The sequence below is a fragment of the Choristoneura fumiferana genome, chromosome 27 (genome assembly GCF_025370935.1).
Source record: "Choristoneura fumiferana chromosome 27, NRCan_CFum_1, whole genome shotgun sequence".
Lineage (NCBI taxonomy): Eukaryota > Metazoa > Arthropoda > Insecta > Lepidoptera > Tortricidae > Choristoneura > Choristoneura fumiferana.
In genome coordinates, this window is record NC_133498.1 from 7,136,630 (window position 1) to 7,164,400 (window position 27,771).

General features: G+C 39.3%; 1 protein-coding gene across 1 annotated transcript in view; it reads right to left on the bottom strand.

The window, feature by feature from the left end:
* Nucleotides 1–2,809: 2,809 nt before the first annotated feature.
* LOC141443595 (uncharacterized) overlaps nucleotides 2,810–27,771 on the bottom strand; it is a 38,830-nt gene continuing 13,868 nt past the window's right edge. The window contains 9 exon segments of the mRNA XM_074108926.1: nucleotides 2,810–6,239; nucleotides 17,006–18,299; nucleotides 18,301–18,442; nucleotides 19,128–19,250; nucleotides 19,815–19,968; nucleotides 21,513–21,649; nucleotides 23,602–23,710; nucleotides 24,530–24,637; nucleotides 25,768–25,885. Of these exon segments, the coding sequence (XP_073965027.1) occupies nucleotides 6,201–6,239; nucleotides 17,006–18,299; nucleotides 18,301–18,442; nucleotides 19,128–19,250; nucleotides 19,815–19,968; nucleotides 21,513–21,649; nucleotides 23,602–23,710; nucleotides 24,530–24,637; nucleotides 25,768–25,885 (2,224 nt within the window). The 3' untranslated portion in view covers nucleotides 2,810–6,200.

Genomic DNA, 27,771 nt, shown 5'->3' on the forward strand with positions numbered 1-27,771 from the left:
GGAAATCCCAAAATTTATTTCGTGGTCTTCATTGAGGTTTTGTTGTTAAGAACTGTACAAAATTTCATGTCTCTAAACCCAGCGGTTGAAATTTCAAGATTTTATCCATATCCCGTGGGAATATTGGAATAAAAAGTAGCCTATGTGTTATTCCAGACGTCTAGCTACCTACACACCAAATTTCATTACTCTAAGCCCAGCGGTTGATATTTCGAGGATTTTATTCCTATCCCGCGAGAATATCGGGATAAAAAGTAGCCTACGTGTTATTCCAGACGTCCAGCTATCTACGTACCAAATTTCATTCAAATGCGTCCAGCCGTTTTAGCGTGAAGGAGTAACAAACATACACACACGCACAAACTTTCGCATTTAAAATATTATAAATAGGAAAATAGGATTCTGATAAGACTTACCCATTTTCAGCAGGCTTGGCACAGCGAAACGATCGGTGCAGTACGAAATGGACTGCTTAGTGCTGAGAAGTGTACCCAATTTGTAAACAGAATTCCTCCTGGCTTCCATTGACAATGTGAGGTAGATCTTAAATGATAGTAAGTCTACGTCTCTGCTTCAATAAAAGCGTACCCAAAGCTAGGTCGTAATATATCTGCCTGCCCAGGGTGCCCCCACATGCAGTCGCTAGTCGCTCGTGTGCAGCGATAAATCTGGTCACGTGACCCCATTTTGAAGGTGACTTTGAATTTCCCGCGACTCAGTAGCGTCAAGTCGCCGCGTCGAGCAGGAGCGACAAGATGGCTTCTTGCAGAAATGGTCTTGGTCTTGGAAGCTGATTTCTTAATCTAATTTAGTAGCAGTCGTGGCAGTGGTACAAATAAAAGAAATTGGGGAATGAAAAAAAATAATTGAAGAGGTTTTTTTCCAGCGATTTATTTGTTTAGCTGATCAGCTTTATCGCTAAATGTCACGTGACCAGATTTGACGTTGGAAATTGGTGGGAAACGAGCGAGAGCGTCTATGTGGCCCCTGGAGGGTTTCGGTGTGGGCACTTACGATACTCGAAGAGGGACGGTTTCATACACTTATACGAGTTTCGCGGCTCTGCAGGCTGGTTGGCAGGCTGGTTGGCGCTAGTATTGTAAGGTTTATTTGACAAGTTATGCCCGGTTCACATTGTTCCACTAAAACCGTTCCAGTAGCTTGGCATTGCGGTGCTCGATCGATCTTGTGTAACTCGTTTGGATTGTGACCCCGCAATGTATCGCTACTGGAATAATGTGAACGGGCATTAAGGTTTGCGTAACTAAATGAGCCACTCGCAAGCAAGACTTAAGGTGGTTTTCCACCGGCGAGGCGAGACGAGAAATGCAATTTGTGAGGCAGCGCCCGCGGCGGGCGCGCGAGAATGCATACAAATTTCAATGAGGGCTATCGTTTTTTGTCTCACTAGATGGCGCACTGTTGCGTGAGGTTTTTAAGTATGGCTTCCAAAGTCTGTTTTTACGGGTGTGAAAACAAAGTTAAGATTAAAATCATATTTAATACACCTTAAAACCGTACCATAAAAATATCGAGCATGCCAGTGTTTCATAGTCCTCGTTTTGTTCGGAAAAAAGGGAGGACAAAGGTTTCCGAAAGACAAAACTGTCTCAAAACACAGACATTCATTGCCCCGGAACGCATATTTGCCATAATTAATTTCAGATATTGCAAAATATTCACAAAATTATTTTAATTATAAATAAACCCGCGTAGCTCACCCAAAAACTATGAGATTTGACATTTCGGAGACCTCACGCTACACTAGCGCCTCTAGTGGCGAATTCATACGCGATAGCCCTCATTCTCGTCTCGCCTCGCCGGTGGAAAATCACCATAACACGCCCACATAACGTCAAGGACCTTCGAATACTAACGCCATCTAGCGATGCGATACGTCACCTGTCCGAAAACCTTGGTTCACAACTCAAAATAAACAAAACTTTATTACTAACTAGCTTTTGCCCGTGGCTCCGCCCGCGTGGTATTCGGTTATCGCGCGCTGTTCCCTCTGGAACTGTGCATTTTTTCGGGATAAAAAGTAGCCTATGTCACTCTCGGGCCCATAACCTATCTCTATGCCAAAAATCACGTCGATCCGTCGGACAAACACACTTTCGCATTTATAAGTATGGATTACCCGCACTGCCAAAAGCCTGAAACTACCATCCCGCTGAAATATAGGCGCTTTAGGCTGCGTTTCCACTAGATAAGTGCGAGTTCATGAACCAATAGAAACGCTTCATTTACCTATCCTAGTGTGCGGAGCGAGGATAGGTAAATGAAGCGTTTATATGGATTAATGGAGAAACGCATTCGTCGCAACATTATTCTCGCACATCTCTGGTAGAAACGCAGCCTTAGGCAGGCAGTGTCAAAAACAATTGGTAGCAGTGTGTAAATTAAGGTTCAGAAAATTCTACTGGAAAGTCCAAAAATATTTTCCCTTTTTTACTAGTATTTTAATTATGTACAGTTGACCGAGAAAATGCCTTTGCCAAGAGCCACCTTAAGGTTCAAAGTTAGATGTTAAAACATGGACTAATCATCACTTCTTTATTGTTTGTCAATTGTGTTTGTTTAATTTTTTTTTTACAATAAAGATGTTTTTTCTGATGTAGGCCTGAATTGTCAAAACAAACGGCACTTACTTGTTCGAATTTATCTGAACTTAAATTAGTAAGTATTACATTAGTGAGTAGTAAATAACACTTTACTTCTAATTTAGCATACTTAAGTGAATAATGCTAGTGTCAAAACAATCTTAAGAAAACATTCAACGAAAGGTTAACCACAATAAAAAACCACATTTAAATTTTAACCTTTTAATCGCAAAGGTTTGTGAACAAAATTTTTATTACATCTTTATACTTATAAGCCATTCCCCCTACTGAGGCGTAGGTGTCGCCATCTATTGTCGTTTACTCAGTAAGGTTATTGAGCTAGGAAAATGAAATTGTTGCTTGTAACGGCAAGAATTTAGCCATATTTTCAAAACATTAATCACTCATTTGGAAGTTGCCTAGTTTTCGAACTTCTTATGGCATGTTTTTTATTCACTACTGATCACCAATTTAACCTATTGTTACAATAAAGGTTAAATTATATATAATTCACATGCAAAGCCCTTTGTATGCGGGCTTATTTTAACATTAATGCAAATAGAGCGCTTTGTACATATAATTATGGTGTATAAATGAATGCAAAAATCTTCTTGCAACAGAAAAATAAGCGATGCCGATATTTGATATATTTATAATTTTATTTAATAATGTAACGTTTTGACAATATGGCCATTGGAACAGACAACCGATGAATACCAAGCTAAATAGAAACTGTTTATACTTTTTTTTTCATTTAATATTTTTTTATATCAAATCATTTATGCTTTGTTCAATCACTCACTACGTCATTTTTTTAACTAATTACGATTTTTTCGATCATATTTACACCTAACTAACTTAATCGTCAAATTATAATTAAAAATTCTAGACGTGAAGTCTTACTAATTTTTTTAAAGCGACCACTATCTAAGTCGTAGAAAAAATACATTAAAATTTCGCATTTGGACCTGCCAGAGTGAAAATACTATAATTATCTGGGCAGGCCTCGAATTACGACAAAATTCACTTAAATCTGCCTTCACCAAAATTAATCAAGGTTTTCGAAAAAAAAAACCAATATTTATTAACTTATAAAACACTTTAACTTTATGTGAGGTATTGGAGGTATTTCGCTATGGGAAACAAGTAACAATATTCAGTGCCTATTTTTTTTTAATAACAATTTCAACAGGCAAATATTGAGAAAACCTAAATTAACCTTCGTGCCGCAGGTTTTAAATAATAATAATTCTTATCTATTTACAAACAGTCTGTTTTCTACCAACAAATCGTGAGACACAAAACTTTTTTAATAATTATTTTTTAAATTTTTTTCTACTATCCCACGATTCGTAGGCAGCGATGTGAAAAAAACATATGCCAGTGGTGTTGCCACAAAAGAAAAACTCAAGATATCTTAAATTTACGCGTTTTGTGACTGCTATAATAATTGTTAAGTAGTTATACATTCACTGACATATATTTTTAAATTTTAAGCACCCGTATACCATAGGGTAAAGGACGGCGTTACAAGCCGTATTAGTAAAGAACAGGTTGGGCAAGAATAAATTGCACAATTAAATTAACAATTAATCAGTCACAACATTTAACCACTGGAAAATAATCATTACGTCTTGCAGTACAATTTAACTAATTGCAATATATATTGAAAGCAATTTAATAAATGCCCAACTCTGGTTAAAAACCACAAAGTCATCTAGAACAGATTAAAATCGTCTAGTTTTAGACTTATATTGTTGTTCTATGGATGATTTCGTAGTTATAGCTCCCACTTACCCACTGCAGACGGTTTTGGCTTTGAAAAAAAATAATCGTCTATGTGTAGTTTTTTAAATCGCAAAATTACTATTGCTTTCGAGTAGGTACAGAGTATCGACTTACTTAAAGTTTATGTTATGACACTCATTAATTTAATCATTATGTATGTACGACTATAATCCCAAAAGGTAATGCCGCGTGTTATTTAATTGAGCGGCTAAGGTTAAAATAATTTGACCAACTTTAACCTTTTCAATCACCAATCATAATTCTGACTCCTAAATCTAGTTCAAATTAGGTTCAAACACACCGTCTTCAATAAAATCCACGTAAACTTTTAAGCTAATATTTATAGTTGTATATACAGTATCAAAAGCGCAAGCTGATGTTTCTTTTTTAATAGAGTACAAAAATGTGAAAGCAGTTATTTTGTAGAAATTCGGAATACAAGTAACCCATATCCATGGAAATTAAATATATATTTTCAACAATTGTATAGGTTTCTTTCAAAAACCTCACGCGTTTCGCGTCAAAGATTAAAATATAGACATCCCTGATTCATAAGTTGCAAACTTGTTAGAGCAAAATGTATATCTGAAGAATGCCAGCGACATTTAAAGACAAAGTAATGTTAAGTTAACAGAAGCTTAACAGAATTAAAAAAAGGGGTACAGTAAAGTATTCTACGTGTCTTAATTGTTTGAACTAAATGCTCAGCTAGAACCTAACTAATGTATCTCTCTTTATCTGTCTCTCTGTATATGTTCCGAGGCACGAATGTTACAGGTTAACAAACCTTTGTTAAAAAAAAATACATTTACCAAGGACTCAATATGTACATATTATTATGTATGAGTATAGAGCGTTGCTTCATTGGATATGGTTTATTAAACATGTATCAAGCTACTTATATTAAAAAGGCATTTTCGGCTGTGATTCTGTTAAAATATGTCTATTTCCAACTTTACAAACACTGTCACAATATTCGGATGACGATCCACAAGTTACTACTTTACATATAAATGCGGAACGCAGTCCTAACCTACGATATCTCATGTGGACACACCCTAACAAAGGGTCATATTTTAATCTTTACAATCTAACCATTAAGTACCACCAATTAAAACCAATCATAACACTAACGCCGGCCAATAGCGTGCCTTATGGCTTCCTATTCGCCTTCGTGTCAACGCTTCCAAATTCAAACCGTGAAAAATTGAGCCAAAACCGTCCGTTCCAAATATAATAAAAACTCTACACCTGCGTTCTGTTTCAAAATTCCCCAATTTGAATCTAGAACGCAAGCGTCAGAGCAAGGTATCGCCACGAGAATCGAGTCAAACTATCTCACTTACTCTTAATGAGTGTGAGGATGACGCGAACATGGGTGTACTTAGTACTTTAGGACGACAAACATTCCAGTTTTCCAAATCCATACAGCCAACAGTTCAACAATATCGTCTAAGGTGTGTTTAGATATTTCTGAACAGTTAACTATGCTGATATTGGACAACTGATTACGACACTGCTTGACTCCTTAAACGTAATATTTAAATGACTAAAGCACTCTTTCTCGCAGCAACAACCTAGAGCACGGGTCTCCAAATTTTAACCTAAAGCCCAACTAGATTTCCATACCAAGCATTACAACGCTCAAGTTTAACCTTGGAGCCAAACAACTCATCCCCATGCGGCTGAAAGCTACCTCGGGCTGTACTTCGGAGACCCCGCTAAAAAAAAAAAACAAAGATGGCGCCGTCGCACTATGCTAGTGAGGTCCGTATGTTGAGGAACGCCGACACACGCGGCGCCAGCGGCTTACTTGGCCGTCTGCCCGTTCCCCACCGGATCGTGGACCTGTAAAACCATTCCATGTGACTGGCGGGCACAGCCGTGTGTCGTCGTTCCTAGTGAGGCTGCGGCGGCGGGACTGCGGGCATTCGCGTTCGTAAAAGTTCGGGAGAGTTCGGCCGCGTTCGCGGTTAACCTTCCTAAAGCGGCTCTAGTAGTTTTTGAGTGCGATTAATGTACGTTCCTGTAAGTATCGCCTCATAAAGTTGGACCTAATAATTCGTGTCCCCCATTTAATAAGTATACATACAGTCATCAGTACCAATATCTGACACAATAAAGCCTGCATAAACATCTTGTGACTCTTAGGGCCGGTAGGACGTGTCAGACATTTGTGCACGCTCCACTGTGGCAGATATTAATGCAGGTGTCTGTTATTGTACAGTCGAGGTCACAAAATACAGATATTTCGTCAAATATGGCAATAAAAAGGTCAATCGCAAGGCAAAAACTTTGTTTAATTTCGTTTGGGCTCACTACGTAAAATATCGAGACGAATTTTAGTCGGTCAAAAACATTGAGATGCTGCTTTACCATTGTGAAAAGTTTCTGTTATTTTATATGACAGATATCCGTAACGCCGTATTTGTTGTAATTTTTTTTCGAATTAACGAAGACCACGGAATGGAAAAACAAGATGATATGGATTTTCTCTGTGTATCTGTTTTCTGTATCGCTTACTATGTCTGGTGTACAATAAAGAGTCTTTGTATTGTATTGTGATTAGTTGACTAGCTTCTATTCGAAAAAAGTATTAACTTCTGATCTGACCCGGTAGCATATTTTGTACTCTACGACAAACGGTATCTCGTTTTATTAAAATTGCACACAATGTGCTGCCATCTAGCGTAGAATAGCGGACAGATAATTGACGACAGTTTATAAAAAACATGGTCATCACCCGATAGATGTCTCTAAAACATAGCAGAATGAGCTCTATCGGCAGTTTAAGATTCAACACAGCTGAATACATTGCTACAGAGAACTATTGGGTGCTACTCGAATTATCCAAATCAAATAAAAAAAACTGGTTAAGTAATTATTTATGCGTATTTCGTTCACATAATATTTCTTCTCTTTTTAATTACAGAGGGCCTACTCCGAAGTTCGAAAATCGAAGTTCGTATCGTACCGTCCCTCTCGCTCTCGTATTAAATAGTACAAATGTCAGAGGGACCGAAAGACACGAACTTCGATTTTCGAATTTCGTAGTAGCCCTACAGATATCTGTCACACAAAATGTCAGGAACTCAACAAAGAATGGTTAAATGGATCCTTTTTTGTAATAGGACCGGGCGTACTTACAAAGCAGAATTTCAAATAAGACAAAATATATTTTGGAATTAATTCTATTAGGAATTATGAAGGTAGATTAGGATTTACCATTTGATGTCTACCCGCATTCATGCGAAAAATTGATAGGTACAAAATCATTGAGAATATCACGCGGCTTCTTATTCAAAAAGCAATATTTGATGATTTTTGATAATAATATTGACTGTTTTCTAAATGTAAAATGTACCAATTCTGTTACGTAAATTACCGAAAATATCAACAAAATTTCACGAAAAATACACATGTTCTCTATTTTGGTTTTCAAAGCAGCAAAAAATAACGTACTTTTTTTAAAATGCGCGCACTGTTCGAAATACAAAATTTAACGCAATCCCACCGCCAGAAAATTCTTTTGTACACAATTACAGTTTGGATATTAATCAAAACTGTAATTCCCTCCCGCCACCAGGGGTTTTTTAATCAAGCGGAAAAGACCCAGCGATTATTGTGCGAGGTTGGCATCCCGATGGATGTTGCAAATTTAAAAAACTTTTTTATAAAAAAAAAAGTTTTTTGTAACAGACAGCCCCACAAGGTACGATATACACCAGGCTGCACGCGCAAGCTATATTCAGCTGTTACATTTAATTATACATTAAAAAAACACACACACAGTTTCAATCATAATAAAAAAAAACTGAAAAGTTGATATCACTTAAAATAAATATTTTCATAATGCCAACATTAACGTTTTACTAATTCAGAGAAAGTTAACGTAGCATTACTACCTAAATTAAACACCAGTTAAAATAAATATAACAGCCAAAAACAGTGATTTAAAAAATGGGACAAAACACAGTGCTAATATACACCAGTGATAAAATAATGTTAGCAACAAACCATGCATAGATAACATAATTATAATTATCATAACCTTAACACTAAATAAATACAAAACTTAAAATATCATTTAAACAATAGCCAGTTCGTAAAAAAATATTCTTCATTATCCACAAAATCCAATGCGTGTCCTGAAAAGTCTTCCAAATTCTGCAAATTCTTTGTGCAGGCACATCCACCAGAAATATCTGATATTAATTTCAAGCACTTAAAAGTATCTAATTCGTATAACTATCAGATATTATTGAAGGTGCTTGCACACACTGAAATATTATATCTGAACGCCAACTGCCATGAAAACACACGTACATATTAAAATACAGTCGTACAAAGTGTTTCAGGTAACAGGGTGGAACCTTTTAAAAGTCAATTTCAATATGATTTCTTTGACTAAAGAATGGGATGTCAACATGATATTAGTAGCACAAAGGTTCCACCTTGGTACATAATTCAGTTTGTTTGACTGTATATTCAGACTCCAGAAACTTTCATAAAACACTGTCACTTTTATGCTTTAGTCTCTCAATAGTCCAGTAAGGTTGCGTCTCTACCAGAAATGTGTGAGGATGCGTTGCGAAGAATATGTATGTCATGAACCAATAGAATCTCTTCATTTACGTAACCTCCTCCTCCTCCTGTTTCCACTAGAGCTGCGCGTCCAAGCGTTTCTATTGGAAATACAAACTGAAATATAGATGAATAGAAAAAACCAAAAAAATATTTTGGCCTTATGGCCAGTGCTGGGAATCGAACCCAGGTCTTCGGCATTCCGTGCCGCGTGCTATACCGCTACACCACCGCTGGACAGTGGTACAGACACGAATTTCTCCTATGCACCACATATCTCAGCTTGTTTGTTTTCTTATTCAATCACTTAAGCACCACTACCACCACTCACCACTGTCCAGCGGTGGTGTAGCGGTATAGCACGCGGCACGGAATGCCGAGGTCCTGGGTTCGATTCCCAGCGCTGGTCTTATTTTTCTGGTTTATCTATGCATCTATATTTCAGTATTTATTTTCGATATGGGTTTTACGGGATGACCGTAAAAGTAACAAAAATTTGGAATAGAAATAAAAAATACAAAAAGATTCCAAAAAAAAGAAACAATCTTAATTCGCTTCTATTGGTTCATGACAAATACATTCCTCGGACATCTCTGATGGAAACGCATTCTTAAGCTGGAGTTCGGAGCAAAGCGACACAGCCACTGCTGATGATTCTGGTGCAGACAAAGTATGCCATGAGGGGGCGTTGGTGTCGCTGTACCCGAAACGCATTCCATATATTTATATTTCAACCAGCTTTGTAATATCATGGAAATCCTAACACACATCCTCCATGATATTTTAAATGATGGGGAGAGGTACCTGCATTAATATTATGCCATGACAAGACAAAGCGTGCATAGGTAAATATCTGATATCAGTGGATCGTGTCAGATATTTTTGCATGTTCCGCTGTGGCAGATATTAATGCAGGTGGACAACACGTGAAAATTATCATAACAACGTTGGAATATAACTGCTATATAATTAATTACATAAATCTGGTCTTCAAAAAACAGGCCAACCCTTTTCTCAAAGGGCCGGCAGCGCAGCCGTATCTTATAAACAGGGGTCGGGCAAAAAGTGCGGATGACGTAAAAATGACGTAATCTTGCACACAAGATGATGTTTTTATTTAAACTTCCGTGTGACATGTAGTAACAAAGTAGCATTAATGAAGTAACAAAATAATGGTAAATAAATCAATGGAATTCAGTGAATAAAATAAATTTCATATCGTTTAATAAAGAGGTTGATAAATGATAAGTAATAATTGTTTATGAAAATCGAAAATACTATTTGAAATCATCCTATAAGAGGTTTGACGTCATCGGCACTTTTTGTCCGACCCCTGGTTATAATATAAGTGTCAATTGGGGGCGTTCAAGTAATACGTAACGCATTTTTTGTAGATTTTTCCCCCCTCCCCCAAATTGCGTTACGTAATACTTGAACGCTCCCCATCAGGTGACCCGGCTTGCTCGTTGCCCCCCTCTCTTATAGTCGGTAACACATTCGTGACTCAACTTATGTTACTGGTCTTCGTAGGCGGAGGTTGCTTTCCGTCAGGTGATCCACCTGCTCGTTTCCCCCTATCAAATAAAGTCAGGTGTTTTGGAAGAAAGGGTGGGGGTGTGATCACTATTTATAATATTGCCTAAGAACGCCTTTGACCATAATTTTCAGCAAAAAAGTGACTAAGGGAGGTTGCGCTTTAAATGCCACAAACATAAAATATTATGACGTTGGAATAGATTGAAAAGAAAATATATGATAAAAAAAAATACATTTTTTAATAAAACTCTTTCAACAAAATAAATCAATCAACTACCATATCTGAATAAAAACTAAACACGAACGTAAACTAACTAAATAATACCAAAATAGCTAAATTAAATTCGTAACGGTAATCTCAATGATAATAAAACTATTATTTAAATTGACAACTTTTTAAACTTACCACAAAATATAGGTACTTCTTCTAAAATTATTACATTAAAATTTAAGTACAATTTTTAAACTATCAAAATATAACTCCTTTTTTATGATCTACAGTGAAATGGTAACAATAATGGCACCGACAGTTAAAAGTAATTCGTTTTAAACTGTAGGTATCAATGATTGCTGAACCTAAGAGTGTTCGATACAACCGAGGAAATGTTCAGTAAGTATCGTATCACACCGGCACGCGATGTACGCGCACTGATGGCACGCGACGGCGACGGTTGGTTAAGAAACGGGCTAGTACACAAATAGTCTCATACGTTTCAATACAAAGAATATATTTTTGGGTGACACGTTCCTGTTACGGTCATGGTATGATACGGTGGGCAGTGACTGGGCTAATGGCCAGTGGGATAATGGGCAGTGACATTAAGGTGGTAATAAAGTTTAACACTCACTTTTAATGAGCATTCCAGCGGATGTTACATTACAGGTAAAAGCTGACAAAACAAACAGGGAGGGCTTAGCGGGAATTCAAGCGAAACGACGATTTTGCAGGTGGTAGGGCCTTGTGCCCGGATTGCTATCACCATCTTGCTCGCTAATCCTGCCGTGAAGCAGCAGTGCTTGCACTGTTGTGTTTCGGCGTGGAGAGTAAGACAGCCGGTGAAATTACTGGCACTTGAGGTGTCCTATCTTGGGCCTCTAGGTTGGCAACGCATCTGCAATCCCCCCGGTGTTGCAGGTGTCTATAGGCGGTGGTGATCTCTTACCATCAGGAGACCCACTTGCTTGTTTGCCATCCAGTAGAATAAAAAAAATGCTTCAAGCTCTTTGCTGAAATAAATAATATATAGTACGTTAAGTTACGTTTTTTCCAACTAGTTTAAATTTTTATAAAAGTACCTATGTTTTTTTTATATCATGGACTGGACAAAACTACATTTACCCAAGAAATAATTGGCAACGCTAGACGCCGGAACCGGTTTAACGGAATTCCACCTAAAAGCTTGAACGAAGACATATTTTAGAGGACTGTGGTCTTTTGATTCTACAATTTTTTTTGTTATCTTTTTTCGGTTCAGCAATCATCAATATGACAATATCAACTTACTAGTTTTATTTTTAACGATTGATCATTAGTTGTCTGACTCGAATAGAGCGAGTTGTGTTGTGATTCGATCGAGTACAAGTAAAATCAGCGACCGAAGTGGATAATTAGTTGTCTCAAAATGATCTAGATGGCCACCTTAGCAATAGTCACCTGTATAGATCATTATGAGTTCCACAAGTTTAGGAACTTGAGGACTAAATGTCCATCCATTTTGATACTGACCGTACAGCCAAGAAACTGAATCGCGTACCAGGGTGGAGCCTCCGTGCTACTATGCCATATTGGCATTTTATATAGGATGTGGCCTGTAATATGAGTAAATAATTAAAGCATATATCATACTCGTCGAAATGAACAACATTAGTTCAACGACTTTTAAAAATAATTAGTTTATTAATTTTTATTATAGGTACTTTAAAGTTTACTCGATGAAGCAATGTAAAGCAAAATGGTAGATGTTTGTAGCGTGACAGGCGGCGTCAGTGTGTTCTAGGATGGCGTACATTGATTGCAGTATTTAATTTGTATGAAAAAAGGAAAATCTAAAGACTCCATTATTTTTAAAAGTCGCTGAACTAATGTTGTTTAGTTTGACGAGTATGATCTATATTTTAATTATTTGCTCGTATTACAGCCACACCCGATATATCTGCCAAAGAAATCACAGCAAAATTGATTATGAAAATGTCCCAATCCGGTACAGTCACCAGCACCAATATCTGGCACAATAAGCGTGCATAAATATCTGATACGACTCTATTTCTAGGGCCGGAAGAACGTGTCAGATATTTTTGCACGCTCCGCTGTGGCAGATAGTAATGCTGGTGACTGTACACGACTCAGTTTCAACGACTGTGCAATTAATAAGGATAATGGCGACAGATATATCACTTTTAGAGCTGGCTTCGTAAAAGCAACAAATCTCACTCTGTTAAATTATGTTGTCTCTGTCTTGCCAAGGTAAATTTCAAATAGACAAACCTGCTTTCGAAAGACCACAAATCATAATTTAACTAAAGATTAACTTATAAAGAAGGGTGTAAAGCGTGTAAGGCACAAGAAAAAGTCAATTTTGAACGCTAAGCTTTCATTTACGGATGTGCAGTCAAGGGCAAAGATGTCGACACGGCCAAAGTTGAAAAAAATATGTATACACGGCCTTAATGTTAAGTGCATAAAGTCGTGTATACATATTTTTGTAACTTTGGCCGTGTCGATATCTTTGCCCTTGACTGTACACTCAATCGATACACCTCAAGAAAGAAACAATTTGAATTTATAAACGAAAGCCTTTCGCGTAGACTGTAGGTTTTAAATTGACATTTACTTATTTAGTTACATTTAGAGATCTTAGTTGCTTGTTTAATACAAGACTGGCTACGCAACAAACCGATTTTTTTAACTAATATAAACATTACAACCTCTATTCGACATGTACAAAAAGATACAGCGTCAAAAGTTGAAAATTAAATATACATACTGGTATATGATAATACCCCGGGGTATTTGATATTTTACTGCCAAAAGACCCAAAATACCAAGCCACATTGTAAAATGTCAATTTCAGTGACAGCCGCGACTAAACGTGTTTTTTATTCATTTCGTGTGTTTCACGCTATCGTAGGAAAAGATACAAAACACCTAACGAAACATGTTTCGTGTCAAATAGGTGTGTACTTATACGCAAAAATTTGACTACAGATTCAAAAAATAAAATTTAGGCTATGGTTTTATCTAAATCTTAATAAAACGAATGTTTTGTTTATTAGCACGATTAATGCGCAAGTTATATATTTATCAACAATTTATTAGAGAAGCATCGTTTCAAAAAATATTTTTTGTCATCAAAGCTTATTTTGTATAACTTTATAGAAAAGTACGAAAGCGGGAACAGGAACATTTAAACCCTGTTGTATACATTTTAACTTTTTGAGCAAGCATTTACCTAAATTAATCTAAGTTAAATATGTATATATTTAATAAACTAGTTTATATATTAAATTAAAGCTGACATGGTAATGTTCAGAATGGTGGTTTATAATTGTGAAAATTATATATATTGGGTAACTTAAATATTATGTGTAAGTATATGTATTTATAACAGATCAACAATAAATTAACATATATTCAGTAACTGTACATGATTCACATATTAATGGAATGTTTTAAGTTATTCACTGATACTTGATTAGGAATATATATATATATGAACGATATAAGTAATGTTTTCGAATTACTAATGTGTTTCGATGTTTCGATTATACTAATTTCACAAACCGAAGCGATAATCAATACATATTCACGTTTTCTTACACAATATATAACAATATTATAGACATTTAATAAATATGTGACGTTGAACACCTATATTTTTGCTATATTAAAAGCTATGTATATATTTTTTTGTAAATAGACATTTAGCAAAAATAAATACCCTGGTTATATTACTAGCAATATGTACAGATATGAGTCGAAACTAGAAAAAAGATTTTATTATTTCACAATCTAGCTTTTTTTTTTCAAAAAATAGTTTAATTTTTCAAAGGTCGCGTATGAAACGTATTGAAACCTATTAAGTTTATCTATTAAAATAAAAGTAAAATTGTGTGACTTATTCTTATTATATATAAAACTCTTTTAAAATTTAGTCACTTTATTCAGTAAATTCGATGTTATTTTTGATAATTTCTTATTTCTTATCACAAATATGAATACGACCAACGACCATGTTCTTATTTAAAACTTTAGCTGTCCATCTGTCTCACTTTACACGCATTAGGATATAGAGATCGCGGACTCGAATCGATCGAAACGACTCGAATATTATGAAGCGAAATTAAATGTAACAAAAATATTACAGTTTAAAACCAGTAAGTAATCTACATCAAGCGCGGTTGTTATATGCGCGAAGCTTCTCCATATTTGTCAACTCAACCAGTGCTCGTGAAATTTTATGAATAGTTTTTTTTTTCTAAATGGCCAGCCAAGGGTTTGTAACGTATCATATTTCACACATTAAAAAAAAACTGTTCTAGGCCAGTTTTAGGATAATTTACTCTTTTTTTTTGTTGAGTTGCCTAAGGTCAAACCCCCTTATTCATAAACGACAATCAAACCTATTTTAGTTAAAATGCCGCTAAAATTCGTTTTTCCTTATCTGTCACTTCGACATTTGTATTTGTTAGAAAGGGACAAAGCATTTGTTAGTTAACATAGGCTTGTTAAGTTTTATGAATAAGGGGGAAAGGCTTTAGGTCCTTGCTTTTATTTATTTAATTTTAGAGTTTAAGGGGCTGTTTCACCATCCATTGATTAGTGTTAACTGACGGTTAAATGTGATGCCGTCTCCGTCTATTCGAACAAAACAAATAGAGACGGCATCACATTTAACCGTCACTTAACACTAATCAATGGATGGTGAAACAGGCCCTAAATTTTATAGGATGGCTTACTGGTTTTATATTGTGCAATCTTCTACATGATTTGGGTTTATAGCAAACTGACGTTAGAATTCCAGCTAACCAATGGGAGTGAAGAATGGACTCTAGCTATATCCCATTGGCTGTGAGAAAACTTTGTATAGTTGGTAAGGAATACCGCATGTGTTACGCATGAGTTTACAATAAGTAATTATAGTTTTCAATCCCTGCCAATAAAATTCAGAAGTTCAAGAAAATTTGTCGTGGAGATTACGCTGGTATACTTATTGGTTAGAGAGTCGAAGTGTTTTAATATCAGTATAAGTGTGGCTTTCCTCTAGAACGGCGCTCTCACGATCTCCGACCTGTTGGCATAGCTCTGGTGGAATGCCACCTTAACTGTCTCAGTAACAGTAACTACTATCTCACTTATATTTAACCATACCATCCTATTAAAAATAGTAGTAAGACAAATAGTTGTACATTGCACAAACCATTTCAAACGAATTAATAAATATACTAAGTATATTATGTTCTCACATTCAGCACAATATAAATAACAGAAAAGTTTGTAAAGTGTGCATATAACAGAATATATATGTTTTTATTTGTGCAATTTACAATAATACAACTAGATACTATTAAAATTCCGACAGTGGTTACAGGAGCTTTATGGTTATTAACTATTTGCAACAACTGTTGCAATGGCTATTGGGCCATGCATTTAACAATTATTCTTTAGCTGTCAGAATTAAATCAATTCCATTCTGTTCATGTTCGTTACATTTACAAAGATATCGATACACGCAAAATTAAAATCGTATGTTTATTATTGTAACTTTGCCCGTATCGGTATATTTGTACAACAATCCTTCCAAGCTCCTTTATCCACTATCATATAACATTCAAAACGACAAAAAACGCAAAAAATTTGGCAGTTCCGCTTATAAAAGCTATTACGTCACATCACTTCAACATTTGTAAATATAGTATAGTAAAATTTGTACAATCTAACAGACTTAAGACTTTATAGTCAAAAAAGCACTTATTAATAGACATGTACTGTAAAGTACTTGAACTTATAGTCTTTTGCGGTTGCCCATCGCAGATTGTAGACACTAATAAAGCATATGCGCCCATCACAGGGCTAATGTCTCTATTCAACATGTCCTAGAAACAGTTATATTTCTGCTACTCCAATAGTGGGCGTATACGGCCGCTGCAAAGCTACCGCTGTCTCTAGCCAAGGCTGTGTCAGAGGTAGACTTTCAACATACAAACTATAGATAGTAGTGTAATAATCTGCGACCGACGTCCGTAGCGGACTAATAAGGTGAATCCGTGGTCTATTCCGGTGGCGGTGGCGGTACGACTGGCGGTGGCATCGCGGGCAAGGGCGGCTGCGGCGCCGCCATTTGGGATCGCGGAGGGCCGTACATATTCATAGGGGGGTAGAAATAATTCTCCATACCCATCGCCATACCGTAGTAAAACGGGGGAGGCGGCTGGACCATAGACCAGTAAGGCACAGGCATAGAGTTTATAGAAGGGGGAGGTACATTCCAGCCTACCTTGGGATGCGGAGCTCCGTTTTGCCGGGGTATTTTCGGCGGAGGCCCTGGCTCGGCCGCCGCGTTCCGCTTTCTCGTCGTCTCGAACACTTCCTTGGGTATCTTGATCTTGGGTATTTTGAGCTTCAGGCTGGGACTGGTGGGCAGTTTGTCCCGCGGGATGGTGATCCGGATGGGCTCCGCGGGCGCCGGCGGCGGCGGGCTCGGCTCCTCTTTCTTCTTCTCTCTCTCTTTGTCTTTTTTGTGTTTTTTGCGCTCCTCCTTCCGCTCCTCTTTGGACTTGTCACGGTCTTTGTGTTTGTGTTTCTCCTTCTTTTTCTTTTCCTTCTTGTGTTTATGCTCGGGGGTTTCTTCTGTGGGCGGTTGGGGCGGCAGAGCGGCCGGGGCAGGTTCTGGTGTGGGTAAGACCACCGGCGGCGGCGCCGGGGGCTCCACGACCGGTTCCCGTTTCACTTCTATGACGGGGGACTTGCGTTCCGTCGCGACTGTGATCGGGGCGGGTTTCGCGAGGCTCTCTTTCAGTAAATTGGACACTAGGGTGGGATCCGTCTCTATCCCGTTGACGGCTCTCACCGGAGGGGCTTCGGGCCTCCTCTGCTCGGACGGCTTCGTTCTAATGGCGTTACCGCGCTGCGAATCACGTATAACGTTCTCATAACCGGGCGTCTCGTCCAACTTTTTCACTACAGGCACTAACTCCGGTTCCGAGTTGGAGTGGACGCGCTGTCTCTGTTTGGGCACTACGTCTTTCACTTCAGGGGGGGAGGAGAAGGGCGAGAGGATGGCGGGGGGTTGCATCTCGCGCACGGCTGCGTTGGCGTCCGGCCTCTTTTTATGCGGGCTCGGCTGTCTCTGAGTCTCCGGTGGCACTGTTATTTGGTTATGCACTGCACCGGGTACGGTAGGGGGTCGCTGGTCGTGGCGCGGGCGCGGCGGGGGCTGCGGGCGGCGGGGGGCGGCCGCGGCCGCCGCGGTTGGGGTGGTCGAGTTTTCGGGTGAGAATAAGGACGGGGGTCGAGTTCGTTGGACGGGCGGGACGACGGGGTCCGCGGGTGGGTGGGGTTGGGTAGGTTGGGATTGCGAAGGCCCTGGGATTGGTGGTCTGTGGTGTCTCTGGTCGGGTGGTTTGTGGTGCGGGGGTTTGTGGTGGGGCCAGGAGGCGTGATGCGGCTTCTGATGGTGGTGCGCGGGGCGCGCGTGGTGCGGCGGGGGGTGTCGCGGGGGCGGGGGCGGGGGCGGGGGCGGTGGCGGCGGCGGCGGGCGCGGGGCGCGGCGCGGCACGCGGGGGCAGCGCCTGGCGGCGCTCGCGCTCCTCGCGGTCGCGCTTCTCGCGGTAGACGCTGACGTCGATGCGCTGGGGCGCGGGCGCGGCGGGCGCGCCGGTGGCCGGCACGTAGCCGCCCGGCGCCGGCGCTCTGCGGCGCTCGCGCTCGTACTCTGCAAACGTTTGAAAAAGATAAGGGCCTGTTTCACCACTCATGGATAAATTTTGACAGATAAATGTGATACCGTCTCCGTCTATTCGGACAAAACAAACAGAAACGGTATCACAGATCTCTCACATAAAATTAATCAATGAATGGTGAAACAGAGGGTAAAGAGATTGAGTTAAATAGATTAATTTTTGGAAGCTTCGCTTTTTTTACTCATTTTGCTATTCCGACTAACTGCTTGCAGTAGATTGGACGATTTGCTTTTTACGACTACGATTTGCTGTTGCCGAATAAGGAAGCTATTGCCGTCACGCTCTCTCTCTCTCATGGCGTCCGAGCCGTGAACGTCGCTCTCTAACATAAAATTGTTAATTAATTATAAAATTTGATTTAAATAAATAGCGGTGATAATCTGTCTCAGCGTGTTATTTGGAACCTGCACTGCATAAGTCCAGTTCAACAGCATTTTTGACAATAACATTATAGACATTATGCTACACGAACTAATTGCATTTTGATGTTCTGCATTATTGATGGGGCAAATTTCTAATAGGACGTCTGACATCTCTGATGTCTTCTTGGTCAATTTGCGTCGCTGGACATTTTGCTACATAGACCGATTCAACTTAACCCCCTGACATGCAGAATTTTGCAAACAATCACGTGTTTCTAATGTTTATGACACGTACCTTTGTCAAATGACTTGTCGAAGTCGTCACCAGGCAGCGAAGCGTGCTTCTTATCGAAGGGAGAGCTGGCTACGGCGGCAGACCCGCCCGAGTGTGACGCGTTTGAATGCGGCGAGCTTCCACCTAATAAAGACAAAACCGATAAAGACAAAAGAAAAAGCTTTCTTGGGGACGTGGACGAAATACATTAAAAGGAGCAGTTCTATTCTTTTTTATATTATTGTCCATGGGCGATGGTACATTCTTTCCACCAGATGACCTGCCTGCTCATTTTCCCCCTATAATGTTTAATAGTTATTTGTGTCACAAGGGAGCAAAATGGTGTATTTACGGCGAAGGCAGTACATTGAATACAGAATGTAGCGAAGGATTCTAAAGTAGAATCCTGAGCGTAATGAGGGATTCAAGTGTTAACGCCCAAGATGAAAATAATTTTACTCCCGAGTGACTCATACAACTCTTCACAACGAGTAAGACGAAAATTGAAATAAAACAATTCTTAATATAATCAAAGAGCAACCAGCATAGAAAATGGCGTGTTTTTACAATTAACAACTTAAAAAAAAAATTGGTTTTCAAAAAAAACTCTTAGAAAAGCCTTAAACAGAAAAGTTGCACTTTGACCCCTCTCATCAGGGAACAAAAGTTACTTTTCTGAATGAGAGGTGTGAAAAAATATATACTCACTGTTGGTGTTCCGTTCCATCATCTTCCGTTTGAGGCGCGACGGGCATTTGTCAAAGATGTGCAGAAACTCGACCGTGAGCCGCTCCAGCAGCTCTGAGGTCACGCTTCGGTCCACGTACGAGAACCAGTGCCGGCCCTCGTTGGATTGCGGGATCTGGATAAGACACGCTTTTTGAAGCGCTTACATTAGCTTCACTTGTAACTATCTACAGATGAAGTGAACAATGTTTTACCATCGTATGAAATTTGACTTTATTTAACCACAAACATATATATATTGTATTATTAGACAATGCCTGTATAATATAAAACAAAATAAAGGTAACTAAAACTACATACAAACTAAAATTATAAATAAAAAAGTTGCCCAAAATCACTGCCAGGTGGTAAGGTGCCCAGAAGGCTGGCAGCATTACCACGCTGTATCGCAATGCTTAATCTTTGTGCTAAGAAAAAACCAGCCCTCTGGTCACCCGAAGTCGTAATCAATTTGGACGACAATGATTTTTTAACAGCACTCAAACCCCAAGGACCCATGGTTTCTACCCCAAACGGCTCAAAAATGTAGGCACTACTGATGCCTACATATTTGCGCCGTTTGAGGCATTCCGCAGAGTCTGCAGCGGCACCGGCCCTGTTGGCTGTAGATGGAAGGTGGGACGGCGCGAGTGTGTCGACGCAAGTGGCGTCCCAAACCAACGGCCGTCCCATTTTCCATGGCATGAGCGTCATGCCGTCGGGCCTCTTGCCGTCGTCGCGGACCAAGCCCGAAGGTTCCAAAACGGCTGGTGCTCCGGCACTGACCAAGGCCCGGCGGATGACGTCGTTAAGGGCTGCATGCCGCGGGATGCGTCCAGTACTGCTGCGGCAGGAGAGTCCATGGTGACCGAGGCAGTCGACCTACATCGTATTACATCGGAAAAGTCTACTACTACTACTCGACTACGCCTCGTTTCATAAAACCACACTCGTGTTTTAAGGACCCTTATTACGTAACAATTGCATAAACTACTATTAACTAATCGCAAACGTGACGCAAAAGTCAAAATTATCAAACGGAGCTCACGATACTAGGGCCAACTATACCTAGCCTAAAGATAAATCATGATTAATTACCTACTTATGGTTATGTGAGTGAATTCCACGGCAGTTAAACCTTAGTATGGTTTTGCTCGTTGCATAATTGTAAAATTGTTTTTCTATTTAGTAAAGCATTTCACTGGAACCTTCTTTTAAATACAACTGTATTACTAGTAGGATTTCTTTACATTGTGACAATTTATTTTTAAATACTATATCTATTTCAAAAAATATTCGCATACTTTGTTAAGTCATTAATTCTACTTCATTTTCATATACTACACACGTACTTTGTCAATTGTTAGTTACGGTTCGCTGTTTTTAGAAGAAAATAAAACCGACAAAAAACCTCGCTAAAACATTAAACCGGCTTGGGCGCAATGAAAAAAAATTAACAAAAACACAACCTACTTCAAAGCATGGTGTAGTGTAATTAAATTACACTGTAATCGATTCTTCTCGTGATTCTGAAGTACTTTCAGGTTTGAACACGAAAATACCGTGAGACACACAATTTAATACCTCCCGGCTTTCAGATAGTTAATTGACACCTTGTGTGTGTTACATATATGCAAAACACATGCAGAAACATAAAAAAAAGGCATAACTAACACTCACCGCCCAATTGCTCCACTTGGACGCGAGATGTATACAGAAGCAGGCGACAACCGTCGGCCGGTACTGCAGGCACATTGTCGTCAGGTGGAGACTGTTCGAAGCCATGAAGTAGGATGTCTGAGCCAGGTCTTTCGGGGCTGGAGAAGACACGACAATTTACACTAAATGATCAAGTTTCTAAGAGTAAAAAATGTGGTAGAGCTTGCAGGGCTTTCTTAAGGCCATGGGGGGGGGGGGCACATTAGAACTTGGGACCTTTATGGAACGGAATGTTTTTTTTTTTTAGAATGTGCTATTTATTTATTATACACACATTTCGGGATTTCTTTAAATAAATAAGTAAATGTCAAAATCATGCTGTAATTACACGACATCTTGCAGCTGTGTGTGTAATCATTCATTTCAACTCTCGTGGCACTACCTATACTTATAGAACTTGAAAATTCGTATTCGTCATTAGTGTCAGTTAACAGGATTCGAACCTAGACCTTCCCAGCTTCATCCCAGTAGGATAAATAACAGCTAACCCATTTGGTCGTCAAATACTAGTTTGGTTAGTTAAGGTTGGACCTTATAAGGCTCAACAGATACAGTCCCGTACGAACGGACACACAGACGGACGAACAGACAGACGAACGGACGAACAGACAGAAGGAACGGACGAACAGACGAATGTACAGACAGACGGACGGACAAACAGACTGACAAACGGACAGACCGACAAACAGTTCAAAAGATACAGTCCCGTGACAGTCGGACGGACTGATAGCAGATTAACAACAATAAGGGATTAAGTGAAGGATATGGATCTCTATAATAACATGGAACGAGTTAATATGCCTGTATTATTTGCTCCAACTTTGCAAGAGGTTTTTCACGATTTCTTCGTGGCCGTATTGACTTGAATTTTGGTTCCAATACTTAAATACTATATTTATTTGTGTATTCTAACTATTTATATAAATTTAAATTGTTTTTCACTAACTCTTGGCTGCATCAACTTGAATTTTGGTATATGTAATGCGAAGTATTTTTAACAAAAAGTGGCAAAGCAAATTAAGTCTCATTTTAAAACAAAACAACGCAAAATCTCTACAGAAAAAAAAAACAATGGCGCGATAAAATGATTGTGGGGGGGATGACGGCACACAAATTAAGTTTTTTTTTACATACCTATATATCTTTTTCGCAAAAATGGTGCAATACATTGCCTGTTCGGTGGCCATTCTTTTTTTAAGGGCAGTTCTGGCTCAGTTCAGTGCGGTACAGAAGTGGTGGTAGCTTTGTCTACGATACGCTATTTGTTTTCAGCTTTGTGGTAGTTTTTGATGTAATTATCAGTATTTATTTTAGATAATAATGCTTTATTTACTTTAAAATATACCTTGATAAAGAAAATACTCAACAACTTAAGTTAAATTTAAATTCATAACGGACTTAGACTAATTTATTTACTGCAGCCAGCCGTTTGTGTTGCTCTGTACTGAAATAGACTATTCTTAACTAACACAATTCTTCACTCATTTCGTCCTAAATATCCTTATAATATAAATTGTGTAGTTTAGTTTCCATGAATACTGGTAAACTAAAAACAAAAGACACTAAGACACTTTAAGGTATTTTTGCACCATACCTTGCAAGTGACTTTTTATCCACTTCCAGTAGCCAGATTGAATTGGAATTTGGTACATAAATAGTGCCATAATAAAGCAAAAGGCGCTAGCTCAAGAAAACACTTAAGAATTACTTATACCATCTGATGCAAAATGTCCTAAGCTACACACCGATGATCAAGTATTATCAGTCTTTTTATGCAAAGATTTTTAATACTTTTGCGGCCCTCTCAAGGTTTGATTCAATATTTTGTATTACATCAATGCTACAATAACCCACCTAAAATCTAAACCACCCTAACCCCACCTAACCTAACTGTACAGTCACCAGCTGTGGCAGATAATGCAGGTGACCTACACGTCACAAACTTTTTTTTCTAAACGTTTCAGAGTTCGACGCAGCCCAACCACTTTGTTTCAGCCCCCGCACCGAACCGACCGCCGCGCTAGGCCTTCTTCTTTCCGGCTAGCCTCACCTTTGACAAGGTGACACGCTCGCACGACGTGCGTGTGAGGGTGGTCGATAGCCACGTCAAAACCTAACGTCTGAAGCAATACGTTCTCGTTGAAAACCAGGTCTTGGGCCTGAAATGGAAATACACTTGATAGGAGAGATTTAGCTGAAACATTTAAAATATAAATGCAGTGGCGTGCAGTGAGGGTAGCCAATCCGCACTGGGCTCGCGTAGAACGGCCAAGGGGATTATCACACGAATGCGACCCCAAGTGTGCGATGTACGTTTGCGCGACATTTCTATTGAACGACAGTGCATTATTCTGCGAAGCGATAGTGTGCGATGTATTACTGTTCGACAATACAAATGTACGACAGTTCTATTTGCGAAGTTAACTTGTGCGCACAGGGAACTACTACAAGAAAAAATGGGTTAAGTTGTAACTGAGATTCCCGCTGTCGCAAAATCTTGCAACGCTTGATCTGATCATACTTCCCATCGCACGTACAATGCCATGGACAATAATGACATGTCGCACAGCCGTGCATGATATTTACTTGATCATGCTTCGCACAAAGAATGGTTAGGACAAATGGCACGTCGCTCAATCGTGCATCGCGTAATCGCATGTCGCACAAACGACACTACGACCAGCGGGGCTACAACCAAATTCGAAGTTCGTGTCGTTCCGTCCCTCTGACACTTATACTATTTAATACGAGAGTGAGAGAGACGGTACGATACAAACTTCGATTTCCGAATTTCGGAGTAGGCCCTCAGACGCTTGTCGCATTCCAGTAGTAAAGCTAGAAACCCAATGACAGTGGAATATGTCATTGGGTTTCTAGCTTTAACCCCGGCTTAGCCCTCTCATTTTAAGAAGCCTGTACCCAGCATGGGACGTACAGGCTGGGTAAGTGATGATGATTTAACAGTGATCGGCACTCACCTGTTCTTGGTACTGTTCCGAGGAAAGCGCATTGACACCCTCACCTCGGTGCAAGCACACGTGGGCTACTTTTATCACGTATTCTAGTTTTCGAGGCTGTTCCTCTACCTATAAACAGAACAGAACACAATTAATATTAAACAAATCCCATGACTATTACTTTTAAATTTAGGAGCTGTTTCACCATCCATTGATTAGTGTTAACTGGCGGTTAGGTGTGATGCCGTCCCTATTTGTTTTGTTCGAATAGACGGAGACGGCATCACACCTAACCGCCAGTTAACTCTAATCAAAGGATGGTGAAACAGCCCGTTAATGTTGTAACGTGTAATGTGAGTATAACTAAACTTCTTACTAAGCGTTTTATTAATAAACGCGTTTAATAATAGGTAACCCGGTGGGAATCGAGTTGTATAAAGCAGCGTTTCCACCAGAGATGTGCGAGGATGTGTTGCGAGGAATATGTTTTTCATTGACCAATAGAAACGTGCGAGGATGTGTAAATGAAGCGTTACTATTAGTTAATGAAAAACACATCCACGCATATTAATGGTGGAAACGCTGCTTCAAACCTGCAGGGCTACTACAAAACTCGAAGTTCGTGTCGTGCGGTCCCTCAGCAAGGCTACTACGAAACTCGAAACTCGAAGTTCGTATCGTACCGTCCCTCTCGTTCTCGTACTAAATAGTATGAGTGTCAGAGGGACCGCACGACAAGAACTTCGAGTTTCGAGTTTCGTAGTAGCCCTGCTGCGCCACTGTTAAGCCGTGGTGGCCTAGTAAAAAAGCCGTGGTGGCCTAGTGGTTTGACCTATCGCCTCTCAAGCAGAGGGTCGTGGGTTCAAACCCCGGCTCGCACCTCTGAGTTTTTCGAAATTCATGTGCGGAATTAGATTTGAAATTTACCACGAGCTTTGCGGTGAAGGAAAACATCGTGAGGAAACCTGCACAAACCTGCGAAGCAATTCAATGGTGCGTGTGAAGTTCCCAATCCGCACTGGGCCCGCGTGGGAACTATGGCCCAAGCCCTCTCGTTCTGAGAGGAGGCCTGTGTCCAAGCAGTGGGACGTATATAGGCTGAGATGGATGGACACTATTGTTCAATAAGAGTCCACCCGCTCCGTGCAAACCGCGCCAGCTGACGTAGGCCCTTAGTCAAATGCGTTCATTAATAGGTGTTGCCGTACATTACCATACAGTAGATCTATTAGAGTGGTAAAAGCTTCACCAGGACATACCTTCGCGGCGAGGAACAGTGCAGCCGCCGCAATAGCATTCCGATGGAACTGGGTGAACGAGTGGAACGCGTAGAATCTGTGCATGTACACTATAGCCGTGTTGATACATAGTTGCGATCTGTGAGCTGGGAGTCAAGGGAATATTGTAGCATAACATATTATTCATATTCAAATATGGTGTAAATTGAATGGGTAATTAAAATATTATTCTATTTAGTGCGTCAATAAGATGATAGGAATATATTGGAAACGTATTCTTTTCTTTTTTTTTTTTACTTGTATATTTGCGAAACACGATGAAATAAATTGTTACTATCATTTATGTTATGTTTTAAGCCCACAATTTTAGTATCCTAGTTTAGGCATTTAAGTTATTTATGAATTAGCATGATATTGTATTATGTTTAGAAAGGTACTCAAGTGTTCTAGTTAGATCTACACATTTGTATTATATCGAGTCAATAGTGTAGTATATCGGTTTATTGTTTACTAAAACCTAGACGTAATTTCAGCGCTTATTAACTTCGTTAATCTATTAATCAAACATTTTTTTTAATAAACAATTTCATTTTTTTTTGTCAATCATATCGCAAATACAGCAGACAAACCAGAAAAAGAGACCAGCGCTGGGAATCGAACCCAGGTCCTCAGCAACCAATGCTGCGTGCTATACCCCTCCACTACCACTGGACAGGAGTACAGACACAAATTTCTCCTATGCACCACATATCTCAGCTTGTTTGTTTCTTATTTAGTCACTTAAGCAGCGACACTAGCGACATCTATGTTTTTAGCCCTCATCGAGAAACTTTCAACACTCCATCGGAACTAACCGCTCACCCGGACAAGAGATGTCGCTATTAAGCAATCAAATTGAGATTGGTTTTTGGAGTCTTATCGTATTTTTTATTTCTCGTGCGCCATTTTAGCACGGCGTCACGTCACGCAGTCCTTTAACTGGCTGTATAACTATATCTAACTAAAGGACTAAATAGACTTTTTTTTACTATTACACTAGTTTATTGTCCCTAAAGCCGAGTTTAGACTTGCAAGAAATATCGTGCAAGTTGCATTACATTGCAAGGCCGTAAAGCCAACGAGTTTGTAGTGGTCACTCGAGCGGCGCAATGTAATGCAACTTGCACGATTTTACTTCCAAGTCTAAACTCGGCTTAAGGCTGCCAGATAATGTAGGATAGGATATAGGTTACAAAAACTTAATAATTGAGCGGCAATCTTTATATCCCGGGGAGCCATGTATGATTTGATAAAAAAACATATTTTTGACATAAAAACACAGACAGCATCAGAACTCTGACACAAATACATTTGCTTTAGCTTTTTAAATCATAGTTTGTACCTTGTATCCTGAATAGTAGATTGATAACCAAGGGTGGAATGGAAAGTGACCCATTTCACCTGAGATATTTTTCGAGGGGAAATGGGTAATTTCACCCGAGTTAGACACTACTTTTCATTTCGACTGTGAGGAAAGTAAAATACTACAAAAAACTGAGAATAATATTAAATTGAATTTCAGTGTTCAGTAAATTGAATTTACTTATACCCAACCTCCAACGGTACCTTTACGATTTGGCCACTTGCGACGGCCGACTATAAAAAAAAACGAGTTGGCTGGAGGTTGAACGCCGAACGAAGAAGTTTGACCTTTATTACTTATTTATATATTCCATCTCTTTCTTTCACATTTCACGAATGACTTCCATCTCTAACTTAACCTAACTAAGAGATGGAATATTTTCGTGACGTAATAAAGATCAAATTTCTTATTGTTTTAAACGGATGCTCAGCGTTCAACCTCTAGTGTTGTATATAAGCTCCTTGGTCACGACGTGCATCTAGATGGCCTTGCCAAAACGTGAAAAAAAGAGTCATTGACGTAACTCAATTATCTTCGACTCCGTGGCTAATCGAGAAATTAAAAAAAAAAATACTTTCCACCCTAGAGATGAAAACGCAATTTTCCACCCGGCTATCTACCCA